The sequence below is a fragment of the Ammospiza caudacuta genome, chromosome Z, assembly GCF_027887145.1.
Source record: "Ammospiza caudacuta isolate bAmmCau1 chromosome Z, bAmmCau1.pri, whole genome shotgun sequence".
In the NCBI taxonomy this organism is placed as follows: domain Eukaryota; kingdom Metazoa; phylum Chordata; class Aves; order Passeriformes; family Passerellidae; genus Ammospiza; species Ammospiza caudacuta.
In genome coordinates, this window is record NC_080632.1 from 86,557,960 (window position 1) to 86,578,689 (window position 20,730).

The following is a 20,730-nucleotide window of genomic DNA, read 5'->3' on the forward strand; positions in this document are numbered from 1 at the left end:
CAGCAACTGACCCTCATAGCAAAGAAAGCCCTGGGCACCTTGGGCTGCATGAGGCACAGCACCAGCAGCCCAAAGAAGAGATGCTCTGCTCAGCACTGAGAAGCCTCACCTGGAGCACTGAGCTCCCAGCAGCAGGGACATGCACACACCTCAGCAAGTCCAGCAAAGCAACACAAAGATGATGAGGGGACTGGAGTGTCTCACATGCAAAGAGAAGCTGAGAAGCCTCTGATTAGCCTGGGAAGAAAAAGCTCACAGGGCTCCTAAAACATACAAATATCTGATAGGTGACAAGGTGGTGTTAGATCATAGGTAGGACTTGATGACCTACAGGTCTTTTCCAATCTAGATGATTCTGTGATTCTGATGGGAAAGTCTAGAGATGATTAAGCCAGACACACTGATGCCCAGAGAAAGGACAAAAGGAAATGGGCCCAAATTACAATACAGGAAATTGCATTTAACCGTAAGAGAAAAACCACAAGTTACACAGAGAGCTTGTGGAGTCACCATCTTTGAAGATAGTAAACATCAACTGGATGTAGCCTTGGGCATACAGCTCTTGGTGACCCTGCCCTTGGACATGAAAATCTCCAAAGATGCTTCCTAACCAGGCACTTTAACATTTCCCTGAAATCACAGAGCACAAACATTGAGCACAAGTCAATAAACAGCAAAATGCAAGGAAAACTGTCTGCTGGGAATGAATACCAAGTCAACGTAGAAACCTGTAAAGCCACAACTGCACTACAAAGCACTCTGGGAAATACAGAAAACATACTTCAGGGTAAAATCCTGCAGTAGCAAGAGGATGGCAGTTGATTAATTACAAGAATGCAGTATTGGAAAGATCGGATTTTATTTATTAGGTTGGAAGCTTTTTATAAACACCAATTTTAAATTTTTGCCGAGTGAATGTCACACTAAAAGCAAGGACTTGCATTTTTTTTCACTCTGGTGAAAAGGAAAATATCCATGTTGAATTCCCCTTAAAAGTCTTCTGCAAAACTGAGAAGCAATCAACTGGAAGTCAAAAACTCCATCTCACTACTGCTAGCAGGTCTGTTAGAGGTACATTACCATATCTTATCTATAGAACTAGATTTTCCTCATTTATAAAATATTCTGGTAACTACAGAATACAGGCAAAATGTAATACTCCACATCATGCACCTAGAAGTATTTAAAGTAACCAAGTGCACAAGGCAGGAACATTAAATGGGAACTTTAAAATTTTTCATTAGTTACATGTATTGAACCGGTTTTCAGCTAGGCTGACGCCCCAGAAAACTTTTCCAGCAGAAGAAAAGCCAAACACTAATCATTGTCCTGGAGGTTACACTGGGGCTGGAGGATTAGTCATCTTTGGAAACCAGTTGTGGTTGTTCTTATTTTCCTCTCCCGCTGCTTTTTCTGATCTGTGGCTGCTGCAGTGGGAGCCTTCTCATCAATGTTTTCTCATAAATTCAGCTTACAAACACGAAAGAACAAAACCACTTAAGAATAGCTCACAGCTCTCACCCCCTACATCCTGCTGCAGAATGAGGATCCAAAAACTCCTTACACAACTTAAATCAATCCTTTGGAGGATTGGAATAAAGAGCTGACTAAATCTTCCCCCCAAGCCTCTCTCTGCATTTCTTGGTCAAATAGGCTGTGGTGAGGAAGGGAGATACCAAAATGTGAGAAGACATAACAGTTGTTGTTTTCAGATGTTCTCAATAGAAGCCAGAAATTAAAAGAAGGAATTCTTACAGAGTTAATTACAGTGTTATTAATTCTGCAGATCAGGAATGGTTTGGATCACTGAGGTCAGTATGAACGGATCTGGATGCCCATTTCCAATTTTTCAGATGTTACACCTTCAATAAGCAGGTCAGCAGTGTTCCCTCTTTCTTTCCTCCCCATCCTGTTCCAGCCACATGTGGAGCCAGGCCAGGTCTGCAGGACCCAGCAGCCCAGGGCTCTGCCTCTGTTGTAATGTGCTTATGACCCCTCACTGGTGGCACCTGCCCCTCTGATGGAGAATCACTGATTTAAATTCAACAGTTGGGCAGCTGGGAGACTTCCTAAAACTACATCAGAAAGAGAACCATGAGGATGATGCCTCTAATCACTTATACTGTTAATCAAATATTTTTTAAAATATTTTTTTAAATCAAAATAAGCCAAACTTCCAGACTCATGCTGCAGTTAATTAGAAGAATTATCTACAGCTGCAGTTAATTAGAAGAATATAAACCCTCAGGTATTTTCACTAAGCAGGTCTCCCCTATGGCTCCTGTGCAGAACATCTCTGCAGCACGTATCACAACATCTGGTTTGAGACAATTTGGGCATACTGGAAAACACCCAGTGAAACTGGATTTCACTATATAAGGGTTATGTCCTGGACTCATCACTTTTAAATTAACATACCAGCCCCACATCAGCAGACCACTCAGATATCCTTCTTATGCACAACATCCCACTAATCAAATTACATTTCAAGTTAAAGTCTCCTATGAAGCTACGAGTATGTTGTGAGGTTCTCTCATTTTTAACTGCACTGCTGATTCTTGGGGTTATTGACTAAAATTAACTGCTGAACTAAAATTTTATGTATTTTATGAAGTGGGACACTTTGCATCCAACTTTAAAAGCATAAAACTTTAAATCTCTTGTCCTCTACATTAACAAGATTAATTTCTTGCTGCTTCTGCTCTTCAGAGTCCTTGATCAAAATTTAAAATTTCCCTGATCACCACTGTTCATATGCACAATTTGAATCCCTTAAGCTCATCCATCTCTGTCTCTAGGAGACACCTGCAAAGATGTTTGCTGCACCGCTCATCCTCTGAATCATTTGTTACTCAAGATTTGCAAAGTTCTTTGCATATTTTAGTACTGAGGGTACTGCCCAGCTCTGGGTAGGCACCCAGATCTCCCTCAGGAAACCCACAAAAGTGGTTTAAACATTTAGTTCTCAACTGATATCAAGATGTAGATACTCCTACTTAAAAGGGGGGAAAATGTATACATTCTGATGCTACAGGCATTCTGACTGGAACATCTTAATCAAAATTATCAATTGTGACAACTCTAGCTGCTGTCAATACTTTCTATAATTTGAGAAATTGGAAGACGTTTTGAATCAGTAACATATGTTTGTTATTTTCTAAGTGAATAATTTTCTATATTTAGGCATTAATTAAATATTTTACTAAGCTGCCTTCACTAGTCAAAGTTCATGCAAAATTTGGGACATCAGAACAGACATGAGTGCATCACCTAGATGCAGAAAGCCAAGAATACCTGCAGGGCATTCCCTGCTGCCAGTGGCACTGATTTCAGAAAGCTGCTGGAGGGGGGCATCCAGGGAAGTTAGCAAAGACAGAGGGGCTGGATCTCAGCAAGGTATTTTAGTCTAAGGATAAAACTGGCTGAGATGACATAAATTCTTTCTTCTTTCAGCTATAAGCTGTTTCAGTATATTCAGACTGACACACATTTTGTTAGCATTCCCCTGAACTCTTCAGACAAGCTATGGCATTTTTCTCCTTTTACTCCCAAAACAATAGCTTATTTACATACTTACCAAAGAATAAGACACCCTCCCAATGCTGATTAAATGCCAGACGTTACGTAGGAACGCAAAACCCCGCACTCTGAACATACTGCTACAATGGAAATGTGTGAAAGTAATTTTGTTCCAGTTTCATCTCATGGGAATGTGGGCTCATAAGCAACCAATTAAAAATAATTCTGATTGATCAAGATGTGTTTTAGCTTCACATGAGAATGCATCTAGAAAATGTCTGTGATAGATTTTTACCAGGGTGGGAGGAATAAAGATTATTACAAAGAAAGAACCTCACTCTTGCAATTTTTCTCCATTCAATTTCATTCTTTGTACATGAGAATGCAGAGTTTTGGCAACCTGTGCTGTTTTGTACTATTTGGGTCAAATTACCTGGAGAACCTGAGAAGATATAATTTTTAGTGGGAAGATTCCAAATGAAAATGCATCCTTTTAAAGCAATCTGTAAGGCAAACAAATGAACAAAACCCTGCATGGCAATCTGCCTGTCACTTCCATTTTTTTATGCCAAAAGAAGCCACTTCGATCCACTCATCTGCACAAGCCATAGGAATTCCCTCAGCTACTTCCTCCTTCAAGTCCAATAGCTTTGGCTGGACTTGGACATATCTTTCAGGAGAACATCCAATCTCATTTAAAAATTCCAATCTAGGGAAATCCAGAGCCCTTGTTATTTCAGTGACTCATATACCATGTAAAAAAAGACAGACCAGTCTCAGCTGGGTTTGCTTTCCAGCTACTGGACTGCCCTGTACTTTTGCAAAGGATAATAGAATATCCTGAGATGGAAGGGACCCACCAGCCCAGCCCCTGCCCTGCACAGACCCCCAGCAATCCCACCCTGAGCATCCCTGGCAGCGCTGTCCAAAGGCTCCTGGAGCTCTGGCAGCCTCGGGGCTGTGCCCATCCCTGGGGAGCCTGGGCAGTGCCAGCACCCTCTGGGGAAGAGCCTTTCCCTGAGATCCCACCCAAACCCCTCTGACAAATCTTATTAAAGAGCCCCCTTATTGAAGGATTTATTCCCCCTTAATCTTCCAAATAATTTAAGGAGCAAACTCATAAAAATGCCATAGAGTACTTCTGATTTCTTTCAAAGTCAACCTGTTCCTTTTATCTTTTAGCATGATCTATGTGCATGGAATTCCACCAGCTTCATGAAAATACACCTTGCTTTCATCAAGCTTAGACAATCACATTTTTATATCAGCAATCTCTTCCTTCACTGATTGCTCCTTCTCTAAAAACTATTTTAGATACTTAATTTTAAATAGGGCAGGACTTAACAAATCAATGCAGAGGGTTTCCACTAGACATGCATCCACTTGATAAGCATCCGGTTAAACTGTATTTGAGACCTGCAAGCCAGGCAGTTCTTCACCCGATGAATATCCACACCATTGATTTTATATTGCACTGGCTTCTTGATCACTATGCTATGCAGTACAAAGATAAATAATCTGTAACAGAATTATTTATAAACAATTCTGCTCTGCCAAGTCACTCGATGTTGAGTGTAAAGTGATCCTTCCATAATAAACAACTCCAAGCCTCCAACAAAATTATGAGCAGCTGACTAAAAATCACAAAGCAATAAAATATTAAATTATATTAATTCAACAGACCTCTCTGACCTTTATTTTTTTTAATTCTATTTTTTCCCCCAAAGAAAAATTATCAAATTAGCTGGGTTTTGGGGAAATGAACCACACCAACGCAGCAGCCAAAAAAAGCCTCATCTCCTGAGCTGTGCCCCCAGCTCAGAAACTGAGCCCCAGAAACCATCTTGCATGGAAGCTCAGAGAACAGAGTTTCCATAGAAATTTACAGGCCACTCTAGAGAAATATCAGCATATGGGTATTAACAAACCAGCCTGAATCCTTGAAGAAACATTAATGCAGTTTGATTGTCTTTTTTTCTTGTGTCTTTTTTTCACTTGTTCTTGCTTCTATTTACTTCTTAAGTGACTTAATTAAATTCTGTTCAGCTGTTCTATGGTCTGCCTAAGATTGAAGTTTAAAATACACCATAACCACTGAACTCAATGACTATTGGTTGACAATTACAGCAACTCACAGCATTGGACAAGCACTGAAAATAAAAAGTAAAACTGTGCATATTAAGCCCAGTAGGAAAAAGACCACCTTTGAGAGTTCAGGTTTAACACTGGTAATGGAGGCAGTTAGAATTTATCAGTGGCACAGCATTAAGACAAAAAAATTTGTTCATTGTCACAAAAATGTACCATTTCCAACTCTGACACTAAAAGCTGGAGATACTATGCCATGTTTCAATAACAAGAAAAATTTCCCAGTCCACCCACAATGATACTTTCTGACAATGTAATGACACTGCAGTCCCTGAATGGTACCAACCCAGTCCCCATCAGCCTCTCAGCTTGGCAGGATGCTGAGCAGAGACCACTGAATGGCGTTTGGGGGAACAGAAAGGAAAAAGAGGAGGAAAAGGATCATTGGTAAAATGCCAGCTTTGGAAGCAAAGTGCAGAATCTTATTTAAATATCCTGCAGAAAAATAATGTTTTTATTAAGTATTGTAAAAAAAACAAACCAAAAACCAAAAACCCACAAGCTTCTTTATTTCTGAAGAGTGCTTAAATCTACCACTTCTTTACATGTATTGGAGAAATAAATTTTTCTTTGGGGAAAAATATTTTAAACTATGCTATCTAACATTCCAAAAATAGTCTGCTTTAGTGATAAATGAAGTGAAGCTAGTTCTTGCCTGTGACAGATCCAGATTCTTCCATCCTCATTACTCTACTTTTTACTCTATGACAAACGTGGGGCCATTTATGAAAGCTCTGACAGGTTAAGCTCAAAGTGAAGTAAGGATCAATGTTTGTCCTATCCCTGGAAGTGTTCCAGGCAAGGTTGGACAGGGCTTGGAGCAACCTGGGACAGTGAGTGGTGTCCCTGGTCCCTGGAAGGAGTGGAATGGGATGAACTTTAGGGTCCCTTCCCACCCAAAGCATTTAATGACACTAAACAAGGCTGATGCATTGACTATTTTACTCGCACCAACTTAGGGTGAGCTTTTCACACTAATCGCCTAAAAACTCAATGGCAACAAATGCTCAGGATTATTGGAGAAAAAAAATTCACATCTGTCAAGCCTCATTTGAAAGAATATGAATTGCTGTACATCTCCGCAGAGCAAATCCAATTAATCCAAGCAAAAGCCATTTAAGGTTCAATAATACACATGTTTGCCTCATGTTTTTCCCCACCTTCTTTTCACAGACTAAAGTCAAAGAAAATATGTCAGAGTTGCAAATGCTTAAGCTGTTTTTGAGGATGATACCTAGCCACCTTTCCTGCATTGTTGGGTCAGTAATCCATACCAGGACACAGGACTGGGATCCAGGCCCTGTGCCCTAGCACAGCTCACACTCCAAGGAAAAAGGAACTGGAAACTGGATAAAAAATTCAAGCGGGCTTTAAGCAGCACTTGAGCACCAGGTTGCAACAGCACAACCATTTCTAGTAAATTAGCAGCATTTCTCAAAGCTAAGCTCCAAGGCCGTGATCCCAATAAGGCAGCACATTCTTAAATTAATGTAATTGCATAATTCCATTGACTCTGATGGCATGGGAGAAGGATGGCTGCAAAGCTCATTCTCCATATCCTTCAGACAATGCCAAAACACTTCTGAAAGGGAGCATTATAATCTTATGAGATACATTTTGCTGTTTAAACAAACCTAGCATTAAGTAATAAAAGATAAGCAAAATGGGTAAACTTAATGTCAATTTGATATCATATTTCTTGGTCTTTTTTTACTTAGGAAAAAAACTCCTTAATTAAAATTAATCCATTACAAATTTTACCTCTGCAACTTTAAGACATATTTACCCAATTTACAAGGTTCAGCAAAACTGCATTTCCTGCTTTCACACACAGTGTCAAGCTTGCTATGAAACTAAAACTGTCCATAATTTGTTCAGCATCCCAGAACTAATCATTGCTTGTTAGCTGCCTCTTTGCCAGTACATGCACTAAGCCAGTCTTCCTTCAAAAGCAATTTTCCTGAGCTTGACTGCAACCCAGAGAGGTTTAAAACAAAACAGGAACACACACGAGCATTAAAACATCACACGATGAATATGAAATGCAAAAGGAAACAGTAATAGTGGCAAACATATCTCACATCACAAAGCAGTTGCTGCAATAAAAAATACATAGCACAGTCACAACAGAATTATTAGATATTAGGAATTTTGCATTACAAACCCAGGCTCAATATTTATGCTATGCTAATGCTGTGCATAATAAAATGGGTATTGTACCCACTATGTTTCTAGAATTTGCAATAGACCACAAGCAACATTGACACTAAATCCCAATGAAAGCTGCCTGGAAATCTGGTGCTGTGGGCTTGCTCCCTGTGGGACAGCAAAATAAATATGTGCTATTTTGCATTCCCTCTTCCCTGCTTTAACCAGTGCTGGCTGTCCAGTAAGCATGGGGTGTGGTGTGCTTGTGCCACATCATCACCAGGTTTTCACACACATCCATGGAATACTGAAAACCTGACAAACACAGAATGGTTGGGGTTGGAAGAGACCTGAAGGACCATCTGTTACCACACCCCTGCCATGGCAGGGACACCTCCCACTGTCTCAGGCTGCTCCCAGCCCCATCCAGCCTGGCCTGGGGCACTGCCAGGGATCCAGGGGCAGCCACAGCTGCTCTGGGCACCCTGGGCCAGGGCCTGCCCACCCTCCCAGCCAGCAATTCCTAATTCCCAATGTGCCAAAATCTGTGCCTGCCCTCTGGCAGTGGGAGCCATTGCCTGGGTGCTGTCCCTGCCTGCCTTGTCCCCAGGGGCTGTGCAGCTCTCCTGGAGCCCCTGGAGGCCCTGGCAGGGGCTCTGAGGTGTCCCTGGAGCTTCTCTGGTGCAGCTGAACAGCCCCAGCTGTGCCAGGCTGGCTCCAGAGCAGAGGGGCTCCAGCCCTGGCAGCAGCTCCGTGGCCTCCTCTGCACTGGCTGCAGCAGCTCCAGCTCCTTGTGCTGCTGGAGCCAGGGCTGGGGCAGCTCTGCAGGTGGGCTCTCACCTGAGCCCAGGGGCACAGGGGCAGGATCCCCCTGCTCTGCTGCCCACGCTGCTTTTGAACATTTTTAATGCAAACATTAATATATTTGCACATAAAATCTACCAAAATAGTAATGAAAACTGTAATTTTTTAGTAAGTACAAAGACAGGCAACACCATCTGTGGGTATCAGAGCATCGTTGGAGACCTTCTGTTCTGGACTAAAATTTATATTCTTTGCCAAGAATACTAGATGTGGGATGGTGATTTATGAATCACCATAATTAATTATCTTCTGCCTTTAGTAATTTGTAAATTCCATCTCTTCTCTAAACAGGCTGATCACACAATAAAATACTGTAGTACTTAATAGAGGATGGATGCATGGATTCAAACAAAAAGCTTTTCACATCTCACTTATTTGGTTGTATTCAATGCTACTTACAGACTTAGACGGGCAAATTTCCTGACTGTACTTCTCTAATCATCCAATAAAAAAACAACAATGGAGAATTAGCCATAAAAAACAGCTACCTCTATATTTGTACAGCAGCAATTTATATTTCAAATCCTCTGTTCTCCTCCTATCTCAGAAAAAGATAATCTGCTATGAAAATCTGAGATTTTAAAATCTCCCAGATTGATGTACTCTAATATACCTCAACTGATGCATAAGCCCCATTTCAGAAAGTGATACCAGTAAAAAATATCCCCATCAGTTGTAGTAAGTGCAGAGTAACTAGATTAATGTTTTTCTCTAAAAACTTCACAAGCTCGTTACATGAAAACACATACAGTGTTATCAGTGCTTATTTTCATCCACAGTACACCTGAAAGATGCAATATCCACAGAGAAGCACTCAGTCTCCCAAGGGTGATTTTGTCAGCTCAATATGTAGTGCTGTTGCTGTACAGAATTACCAAAATTTCATGGAAGCAAGCTGGAAGAATTACACTATTTATTTTACATTTTCAGGCTATCATTTCTACATGTAAAACATTACATCTGAAAGAAGATTGTAGTGTAGACTGCACTTATTATTAGTATTCATTTTAAAATAAGCCTTTGAAATCTCAGGCTTTTAACTGCTTTAATACCATGTCCCTGTTCCAAATTAATCTGGAGAACACCCCTGGGACAGCTAGATTTTCATGTCCTGTTGAGATCTTCAGAGTAATTCTCCATCATTATGTACTACTATAATTTTTTTCTTTTGTACAAAAAGAGCTATTTCAGCTTGCATGCTGTATTTTCTTCCCTTGACAATCAAGCTGGTTTTACTTATGTTTACTGTGTGGTCCCTTGCTATTGTATGCTGGCTTAGCTGGGAAGCTGCATTTCCACCCTGGATGCCTTCCATGTTCTGATCAATTTTGTCACGCTATTTTTCCCTTGTTTTCCCAAAGCTTCTAGAGACTAGGTTAATACATTTAATTATCCACAGCATCAACAATGAAATAGTAAAACTTTAATTTTTACTTGGAATAACCAGCTAAGAGAAATACTTTGGGTATGGCAAGTAGGACTTACTTTTAAATTCACCCTTTTTACAGTTTATGTTAAGTATCTATAATTTCCTATCACAAAGAAGGATTTGGGGCTGATGGATTCTCATAATTCTTATTCTGTATAATTAAAAGGAATCAGACATAAAAAAAAGGAGACATCTTTAATTGTCCCAAGTAACAATCAATAGAAGAGGAAATGGACTCAACTTCTGTCATGGGAGGTTTAGGTCGGATATTGGGAAAAATTTCTTAACCCCAAGGGCTGCCAGGCACTGGCACAGCTGCCCAGGGCAGAGGTAGATTCCCTGTCTCTGGAGTGACTTAAAAGCTGAGTGGATGTGGCACTTGGGGACATGGGTCAGTGGTGGCCTTGGCAGTGCTGGCTAGTGCTTGGACTCGATCTTAGAGGGCTTTTCTAGCACAAACAATCATGTGATTAACTTCCACGAAAACTTCCTGAACTTTAGGCAAAAGCTCTATCATGTCTACTCTTGAAAAGCAAATTATATAGATAACGTTACAAAAAAAACAATGGGTGTCAAGAAGTATTAAACACTTGCATGTAACCTCTGCACCAATTCCAAACAAACTGTGCAACTGCAATGGAAGTTTTGTGAATCACAGCTCAAGTTCTTATGTCAAGGCTTTGGAAATGGATTAAAATACTTTAACACAAAAAGCACTTAAAGCTTCCAAAGGCCAAAGAACTTGAATTCTAAATTTAAAAAGACAAACCAAACCATTAGTAGACTCCCATTTCTAACACGCTTTTTAGAATATACATCAAGGATGTCATAAAGACACAAACTATCCCCTTAGAAATCAAAATTATTCATCAGTTAACTGAAAGCATGCACAGATCAGTCACAGGGCATGCAGCATGCAGTAAATGGAGAGGAGAGGTTAATAACCTGGAAGCATAGGATCTGAGAATGTGAGAACAAGTTAAAGACAAGAGTTCCTCTCCATTGTCACTGAGGGTCGAGAAGCAATGCTGCAGCGTAGAGCAGTGGGAGTGAGGGAAATACAGTTTGTCCAAGACATACACATATCTCCGCAAGTGGCGGCAGGTATAACTGAAAGACAAGGGTAGAGGGAGACAAAACAGAAAAAAGAGGTGTTTTCCTTTAAGAAAGCTAAGTCATGGTTTAACATCCCTGGCCTTTGTGCCAAGAGTCAATGGAAGGTGCCAAGAAAGCAATGGAGCGGTTTGACATAAAACAGTTTCAAGAAACAGAGGGATCTGTTTGCCCCTGTGCCCACACGCTGGTTCTGTCACTGCTGCACGGGGAATTTGCCAAGTCTCACACATTAGACACAAGAATTTGGGCTTCTTTTGGGTGTGTGTGTGTCATTTCTCTCCCTTCTCCCCCTGTTTTTTGCTCCTGGCATCACCTTAAGAGAAGTTCTATCTCTCTGAATAAATGCAGGAGACTAGTCCCTGATTTACAAAGGTTACCTTTAAAAAAGACCTAAGAATGTTCACAAAATTTAACCACCTTTCATGAAAACTGACTGTTGACTTAAAGGGGAAAAAAATCATACTGAATTATTGCTCTTGTAGTCTGGGATTTCAGTGGTAGAGCACTCCTGTATTTAATTCTAGTTGCTCAAATGCGATGCTTAATCATAACAGAGTTACTCAATTAAGACCTGGCCAGCTTTTCCATGAAGACCTAGAGTCACTTCTATGAAGTAACTACAGAGCAAGCAATAAAACATTTAAAATTGATATTAAGCAACCCTGAATGCACCTGAGTAAGAGATATACTGCCTATGCCTAGGCACAGAATATCCTCCCACTCATAATGGAAAGGAAAATAAATTCATTAGTGTTGTTCACCTGCAACAAACTGCATCACTGAAAAACTCTGAGGCACATAGAAAATATAACCTCAACTACCTTTTATTATAGGGTTTGTATAGAAAATACTTCACTGTATAATAGTGCACAGCCCAGAGTGTGCCAAGTATGATGATGTGATGTGATGATGTGTCTCAGTGATCTTACAGCTGAACTTGGTAATCCTGGAAATCTCTTCCAACCTTAATGATCCTGTGATTCTAAGTTGTCCAGAAAGTGCTTCAACTGGCCCTATATACTGAGAGACAAAAAGGTCAGCTCATGATGGTGCAACCAGGCTCTGCTGTCCTCATCTGCAGCCAGGGCACATGGCTCTCTCCAGGCCAGACACACCCATGGAGTGCTAAACTGGGAAAGTTTCCCATGGAGATTTATGAAACCAAGTCTCCTCTGCTAACTTTGGCAAGAACCAACAACACCTGAACTCTAGGCTCCATCCAAATCAAAAAACCCCATTGTTTCATGGCATCATAGGTGGAAAATTGGCCCAGGGGTTATACACCCAACTATCTGCATTTCACAGGCCAGTGTCTCTCTAAATCCCTATGTGACATGTGCCTGAAACACTCTTTCCTGAGACATTTGTGTACCTCAGAGGAAAAAAAAACAGGACAAAAAAGAGTGCCACCAACAGCTAATCAGTGCAATCAGTGGGACTCTTAGTCCAAGACTGCACCAAAACCAACCTCTCTCTCAACCTCCCTCTGCTTTGCTTGAAACAACACTCACTACTGGATTACACCAGCCCTATGTTTGCTCTGGAAGTTTAAGAACACAATTATCCCTCTTGGCACTTCATCTGCAGACATGATAATTGTCAGGAGATGAAGAAGCTCAAGGATGCCATTTCCTAAGCCTTCCTGCCTTTTCTGCTTTCCTGACCAGAGCACACTGTGAGCAAGGCAGGCTATTCTATTCACTCCATAGGCCAGGGATAGACAAGATAAAGGATTTACAGGGTCCCATACTAAAGAAAACTCTCAACCCACAAGCCTGCTCTTCCAGCTACCTGGAGAGGCCACATATTTTTTTCCAAAACCAAAATAAAGACCATAATTTAGAATGATGATGCTTTGAAGATCTAAATGGTTTTAAGTCCACTGTTACCATTTACTATATTTAACCAGGCCTCTTACTAGAAAACTACTTCCAGCTATTCAATCTTGTTAGATTGATCAAGAAATTGAACGGGTCTTCCATTGTAAAATCCTACGATGGTTTCAGTCGGAAGGGACCTTAAAGCTCTTCCACCTGCACATCCACCTTAAAGTCCCACCCCTGCCATGGGCAGGGACACCTCCCACTGTCCCAGGCTGCTCCAAGCCCCATCCAGCCTGGCCTGGGACACTGCCAGGGATCCAGGGGCAGCCACAGCTGCTCTGGGCACCCTGGGCCAGGGCCTGCCCACCCTCCCAGCCAGCAATTCCTAATTCCCAATGTGCCAAAATCTGTGCCTGCCCTCTGGCAGTGGGAGCCATTGCCTGGGTGCTGTCCCTGCCTGCCTTGTCCCCAGGGGCTGTGCAGCTCTCCTGGAGCCCCTGCAGGCCCTGGCAGGGGCTCTGAGGTGTCCCTGGAGCTTCTCTGGTGCAGCTGAACAGCCCCAGCTGTGCCAGGCTGGCTCCACAGAGAAAGTGATAGCAACTATCTTTGACCCCTGCCAACATTCTCCATAGATGGGAAGAACAGGACTTGATACCATAATCACCATCACCATATACAGGCTTAACTGACCAACGGAGTGAGGTGACAGTATGTGTTGGAGGAAAAGAAGTTTTGCCAAAACATCACCCAGAGGTTCTGGAGACACACCCAGGCTGACAAAGTGTCAGCAGCACTGCCCTCCATAGGCATTCCTATTTTCAAAGCTGACTAGTCTACTGACAAGTTTGACATTAAACTCACATCAAGAGCAATGCAACCCCCATAACTCCGTGACTTTCACAGCTACTTTGACCAGCAGAGCTTACATCAAATTGAAGACTAAGCATTTCTGTTATTAAATCCTCTGAAGTAAATCAGACTAAAATCAAGGCTTAAGAGCAGAATTCCTTTAAGACTATGTACATTAAGAGACATTGACATCAATTTTCAGTGACTGCTTGTGAGTTTGAAATAAGCTTACTTGATCCACCAGAAATGAGGTATCCAGCTACATCTACTTTAATTGAAATTTTTATTTTCTGCATGTTTTATGGGGCAAATTTCTTTTACTTTATAGCAAAAGGTGATCGATCTTCAACTACAATACAGTATCTAAATATTTGAAAAACATTACTGCAAACAATAAAGACAATAATACTTGATTTCAGGTGTGCGTGTGTGTGTATGTGTGCTATTCAGGTATCCTGTTTACCTGGAAAACAGAACTGTAGCTTACACTGTACTAAAAATCCCACTTCAAAAGACTCTAATCTCCTCATACAGAAATCCATCTGATCAATATTTTGAATTCTGATACGACAACACGACAGTATTGATTTCTAAAAGCTTAAAGGTAGAATGCTTTGTTACAAAACTCTGTCAGGGAAATCTGGGTGGACTTGAGTTATCCCAATCAAAAAAAGGTAACTATTCATACATAACAGTAAACTATCACTCTATTTATGGTAATGAAAATAATAAAACTCCTCTCCTGCCTTCTCAGTACACAAAATACACAGTGACATTCAACATAAGTATAAATTATGAACAAAATTCCATATGCTCCAGCAAAACTTCAAGTTATTGAAGTTCTTTGTCTTTAATGGCCATGAAAGCCACAAAACCCAAAACTTTCAGATCTAAAGCAACAGAGGTCAGCATCAGTATTTTGGAGACTAAAGTGCCAGGATCCTTTCTGCCTGGTAGTTCCCCATCTCTCACACTGCATCAGTTGGGACTCACTGTGATTACAGAATATTACCTGGATGGAAACATAAACATGAAAACTCAACAATATCTTTAAGATAACAGAAGATGCTCAAAACTGACAGGCATGATGGCAAAGCACCAAATTCAGTCCTTATGAAGTCAGAAAGCAGCATTTAGAAGGCTCCAAGGATTTAATCTCATATAAGTTTCTTGTTTGTTTTTCATTTTCTCTACTACACATTGAGGATGGAGAATTGAAACACACAAAAATCGAACAAAACACCAAAACCACCATAAAAATGCTCCCTTGCTAATCATCAATAATGTGAATTTTGGAATAAAAACATACCTAAAGTAATTTGGTACTGTAAGAGACAGCACAGAGAACCAGACATCTGTGATGAAGCCTGTAAACTACCTGCTACCTGAGAATTTTTTCCTCTCATGTTTCTGGCATCCCTCAGTGATTCCTTCTCTGATCATGGCACTGTCTAATCTTGCCCAGCAGCTGGTATAGAGAGGGCAGGGAGGAAGCTGCAGTATTGGCTGACAAAAGGAAAAAAGAAAAGAGAAAAGAAAAAAAAAACAAAAGGAAAAAACCTCAAATAAACCACATTAGTCAGCCATATCAACCTCCTAGAAAAAGAAAAAAAAAGTTAATTTGCTCAAAGGGATAACTGATCCTCCTTTTAAGTCTCCCCAACTTCTGAGCTGTCCTTTCCTCTGCCACCCTGCAAGGGCAGCCTGTTCTCATCAAGAAGTGAATGCCTTCATCTGACTGCTGTGAGAATACTCTCACCCATTTACCCCAATCTTCTGTAATCCTGAAGCTCTGGTCCTCTGCCTGAGAGCTTTTTAAATTTGTCTGAACCAGAAGTAGTAAAAATGAAGGCTGAGACTCTCTACTGTACTCAATGGTCACTGCTTGAAACCCAGGCACATGTAGGGGAAACATGCAATTTCTACACATACACACAAAAATTAACCCAGCATATCTACATTTATTTGCAATTAAGTGCAGATTTGATGAATGCAAAGAAAAGTTTTATTTCGTTTTTCTTACCCCAGTCACTAAAGGTATTCTGATGACAGGAGTTAAGCAAGAGCATCAAAGACACACTTTAAAACATATGGGAGTTTGATGTGGAGAGCCAGAGGGAAGGTGGAGGTTGCCATGTGAATACAAGAGAATATTTTCAATAGGAAGGGACCTACAGCTTTCTAGTCCAACTGCCTGACCAGCTCAAGGATGATCAAGTCAAACCATGCTAAAGCACTGGCACAGGGTGCCCAGAGCAGCCGTGGCTGCCCCTGGATCCCTGGCAGTGCCCAAGCCAGGTTGGACAGGGCTTGGAGCAGCCTGGGACAGTGGGAGGTGTCCCTGCACATGGCACGGGGTTGGAATGATACAAGACTAAAGGTATCCAAACCAATCTTCCAATCCAAACCATTTTGGGATTCCATGATGGACCATCTCTCTATTAAGGCTGTTCCAGGGTTCGACTAACCTCTCCGTAAAAAAATGCTTCCTAATGTCCAGTCTGAACCTCCTCTGGGCAATTTTGAACCATTCCCACCCATCCTATCACTAGATCCCAGGGAGAAAAGGTGACTCCCTTCCTCAGGAAGCTGCTGCAGGGAGCAATGAGGTTGTGCCTCAGCCTCCTTCTCTCCAAACCAGGCCAGCCCAGACTCTTCAGCTGCTCCTCACAGGACATTCCTTTCAGCCCTTTCGCCAGCTTTGCTGCCCTTCTCTGGAAGCATCCAAGGATGTCCACATCCTTCTCAGATGGTGTGTCCAGAACTGCATGCAGTGCCCAAAATGACACTGCAACAACGCTGAGCCAAGTGGGACAATCCCCTCCCCTGACCAACTGTTTTTGCCATGTGTGATGCACGCCAGGATGCGGTTTTCCCTCTGGGAATGCCATAGCACAAAGGATGTGACAGCTTCCTGCAGCTTTAGTTATCCCCCTGATCATGTGGAAGCCCTCCAAGCAACTTGTGTGAAACCAGCAGATAGTCAAAACCAACAAATAAGTAAGACTTTGCTGAAGATTCTTCCAAAGCTTCTCTGAAAATTTAAACATCTTAATTGGCCACTGAAATTATTTTGGTTTAGGTGATCATATCACTTCCAATATTTAACTCAAACTCCACATTAAGTCAAGAAGTGAACATAAGGCTACAGCCACAGACTAAATGCCTAGCAAAAATAAGAGTTTGAAAACAAGAACTGTGGAAATTCATTACACATTTACATTCATTTTTTCATCCAAAATGTAAGACTTGAACAAGACAACAGCACTAAGCAAAACATGCAAAGCCACTTATTTGTTTAAACTAGAAAGATGATATTTTCTCTAGTGAAAACAACTGTTATTTTAAAATAGGCAAAGGCAAAAATGTAAACAGCACCAGGCCAGCATCTTAATGACACAGAAAGGAAGCAAGCTGGACAGGGTATAGAAAAGTGGTATAAAACCAGTGTTCACTAACCCCTCTACAAACACAAGCTAGGCTGAAACAGCATATACAGGATTCAAAAGAAAAATTCCCAGTTTAAGTAATCGTCATTCATAATCTTCTTCTTGGCACATGCCAGATTTTATGAGAGCTATAAATCTTTAACGTTATTGAGAAAAAGAAAGGTCTTGAAGACATACATGCCATGTGTATTAGCTCAGAGAAACTAGATTAATCTAGCAGCAATAAAAAAAGCCAATTCTACTAAGCCTGATTAAATATTTAGGTCATATTGTTTCTGCAGCAGAATTTAAAAAATGCACAGCAAATAACATCTTTCCCTGAGCTTGAAGACTTAATCACTGTATTTTCAAAAGGCAGTTATGTTAGTATTTTCGAAAGGCAGTTATGTTACAACACGACTCTACAGGAAAGCCAATATGAAAGTCTTTAAAATAAGAAGAAATAAAAGTATAAGCTAATTAAACTATCACATGTTAATCAACACACTGAACTACCTCTGTACACGTGGGCAGAACGTCACGACATGCATTACTGTTCATGTTTGATAATTTGAGTTCTAGGAAGTCCTATTAGTCACTACTCCTCTGTTCCCAAAGACAAACCCAAGCGAAATACATTCTGTACTCAAACACCAAATATATGGTAACAACAACTTATTAGATCATCCACTCCATGAGAACTGATTTCTATTCTGCCTGATATGTCACAAATTAATGTTATTTCATAAGGCACAAAGAGCTGAAAGGCAAATAATCTCTTTGCCTATATCAAAGCCAGGTTGGACAGGGCTGGGAGCAGTATGGTCTAGTGGAAGGTGCCTCTGCCCATGGCAGGAGGGTTGGAATGAGATTATTTTTACAATCCCTTCCTACCATGGGCCAGTCTAGGATTCTGTGATTCTTGCAACAGTAAAATACATCATGTACATCATGCAAAAATAGAATTTTGGATTGAACTTTTCATTTGTGTTTAGTACACTGCCACTGATGACATGATGAACTATGGTACTGATGAACCACAGCAAAAATCTATTGTCTATTTGTATTTCAGTACCAAGAACATTTTGAAAGACCAACATGCCCAGGTTCGTGGAAAGATGTTCTGGGCTACTTTGGGGCAAGTTTCTGCCTCTGTGGTGCTAGCACAGTTAAACTGCTTAAGAAATTCCTCCTTTTTCATACAGTTTAGTATTTTTTGAATTATTATTCTTACATTAGAGTCACAATTAAGATGAAAAAGACCTTAGGGGGTCTCTAGCCCAACTTTCTGCTCAGAGCAGGGTTAAAACTGTATCCACACCTGAACAGAGGCTTATCAGAAGCCTCTCGGGGAGAGACTCTACAACATCCCTGTGCTGCTGTGCCAATTCTGCCATGACCATGAGAAATTGCATTTTTCCCTCAGCCTGGAACCTCCTGACCATCTTCTCTCATCTTCCTGCCACACCCTTCTGTATAAACAGCCTGGATCCAATTTCTCAGCAGCCTTCTCATACACATGGGAATGCTGCTCACTCTTTCTGTGATCCCCCTACTGCAGCCTTGCCCCAAAGCCTTCTCTCTTCTAGGCTAAACAAGCTCAGTGCCCTCAGCCTACCTTCCCACACCAGCTCCCAGCCATCATGCAGCCCTCCACGGGACTCCCTCCAGTCTGGAAGCCCCTCTGCTATGTCTAGGGGCCAAAAACCTGGATGCAGTTTTCCAGATGTGATCCCTTGTATTGCCACAAGTCAACACGCATGGCACTCTTGGATGTGTTTTACCAGATCCTGTGGACATGGATATGTCAGTTCTCAAGTAAGCCTGACTTGATCCTTTTTCACTGCTGACACTTTCCTACTTTCCTGATCCCCAACGAATGTCCTCTTCCAAGTAACATTCTCATAGATTTCTAAAAATACTTCATTCCTGCAGGCCTTCTTTTCAGATGCAACTACCCCTAAATTTATATCTTACATCATAAAGTGATGACAGGATTTTAAATTACATTACTGCAAAACAGCAGTTTGGTGGCGAGGGGTCACCATGGTGTTAAAGGTGCCATAACAACATAGAAAAGGATGAAAATTATTTAAATGCTTAAGAAGCGATTATTTGTGATAATGTGTCACAGATGTAAGTTCCCATGCCCTGAAGCAGCACTCTGTCACAGTACTGGCCAAATGTACACGACAGGCTTATGAGAGGAGTATTTTCTTTATGCATGAAAGTATTTATAGTGAAGGAGGGCAAGGAAATGAAAGCCAAACAAGTTCTGGAGATGTCTGATAGACTGAAAACAAAATGAGAAATATATGAGATTCTTCTACAGAAAAGGCCAAATTACTTCTGTACAGATGAGGTTCTATCAGAAAGAACAAAAGGATTTATATATTAAAAGCAGACAGAAATAACGATGACCCATAAGCAAAAAAGATCTAAAAGAGCTCAGAGGAAGTGTCTATTCAGTTCTGATGTTTCAGACAAAGGCGAAGGCTTTAATCACCCAGATGCACTGGTTACTTGGAAGGCACATATCGCCAGCAGCTTAAGAGATGCTTCTAAGGGAATGTTGTTTTGGAAACCTCCTGTGCTTTTATCCTTTGGCTAGACACTTGTGATAATTCACAGGCTCTGTATGGGATTACAGGGATGCTACGACACCCTCATTAACACAGGCATTTGCATCTCCGTCTGCCTGAACCTGGAAAATCCTGCACTGGGAGACAGCGGCAACAGAGGGGACGGCACGCGAGGGCAGTGGTGTCTGAGCCCCTCTGCCCCACCCACCCAACACCCATCCATCCATCCATCCATCCATCCATCCATCCATCCATCCCTCCATTCATCCACCCATCATCCATCCATCCATCCATCATCCGTCCATCCATCCATCATCCATCCATCATCCATCCATCCATCCATCCATCCATCCATCCATCCCTCCATTCATCCACCCATCATCCATCCATCCATCCATCCATCCATCCATCCATCCATCCATCCATCCATCATCCATCCATCATCCCTCCATTCATCCACCCATCATCTATCCATCATACATCCATCCATCCATCATCCATCCATCCATCCATCCATCCATCCATCCATCCATCCATCCCTCCATCCATCCATCCATCCATCCATCCATCCATCCATCCATCCCTCCATCCATCCATCCATCCATCCATCCATCCATCCATCCATCCACCCATCCATCATCCATCTGAGCCCCTGGTAACTGGGGTACTTGCAGACAGACCTCAGCACACAACTGAGTCACAGGAGCGTGCCTCTACAAAACTTCATAGTAAATTTGTTTATTCATTACAAAACTAAGTGCACTTACTTTACCTAAAAGCCTGTTATTTCCTAAACTTGCTGAAGGCCATTACCATTAAATAGG

The 20,730-nt window shown here is 41.4% G+C and overlaps 1 protein-coding gene across 3 annotated transcripts in view; it reads right to left on the reverse strand.

The window, feature by feature from the left end:
* DYM (dymeclin) overlaps positions 1-20,730 on the reverse strand; it is a 209,911-nt gene that overhangs the window by 82,050 nt on the left and 107,131 nt on the right. For 2 of the 3 annotated variants that reach the window (XM_058823248.1, XM_058823247.1), the window contains exon 14: positions 11,054-11,218. The exons of the other annotated variant lie outside the window; for it this stretch is intronic. In XM_058823248.1, the coding sequence (XP_058679231.1) occupies positions 11,054-11,218 (165 nt within the window). The remainder of the gene's footprint in view (positions 1-11,053; positions 11,219-20,730) is intronic. 3 annotated transcript variants of the gene reach the window in all.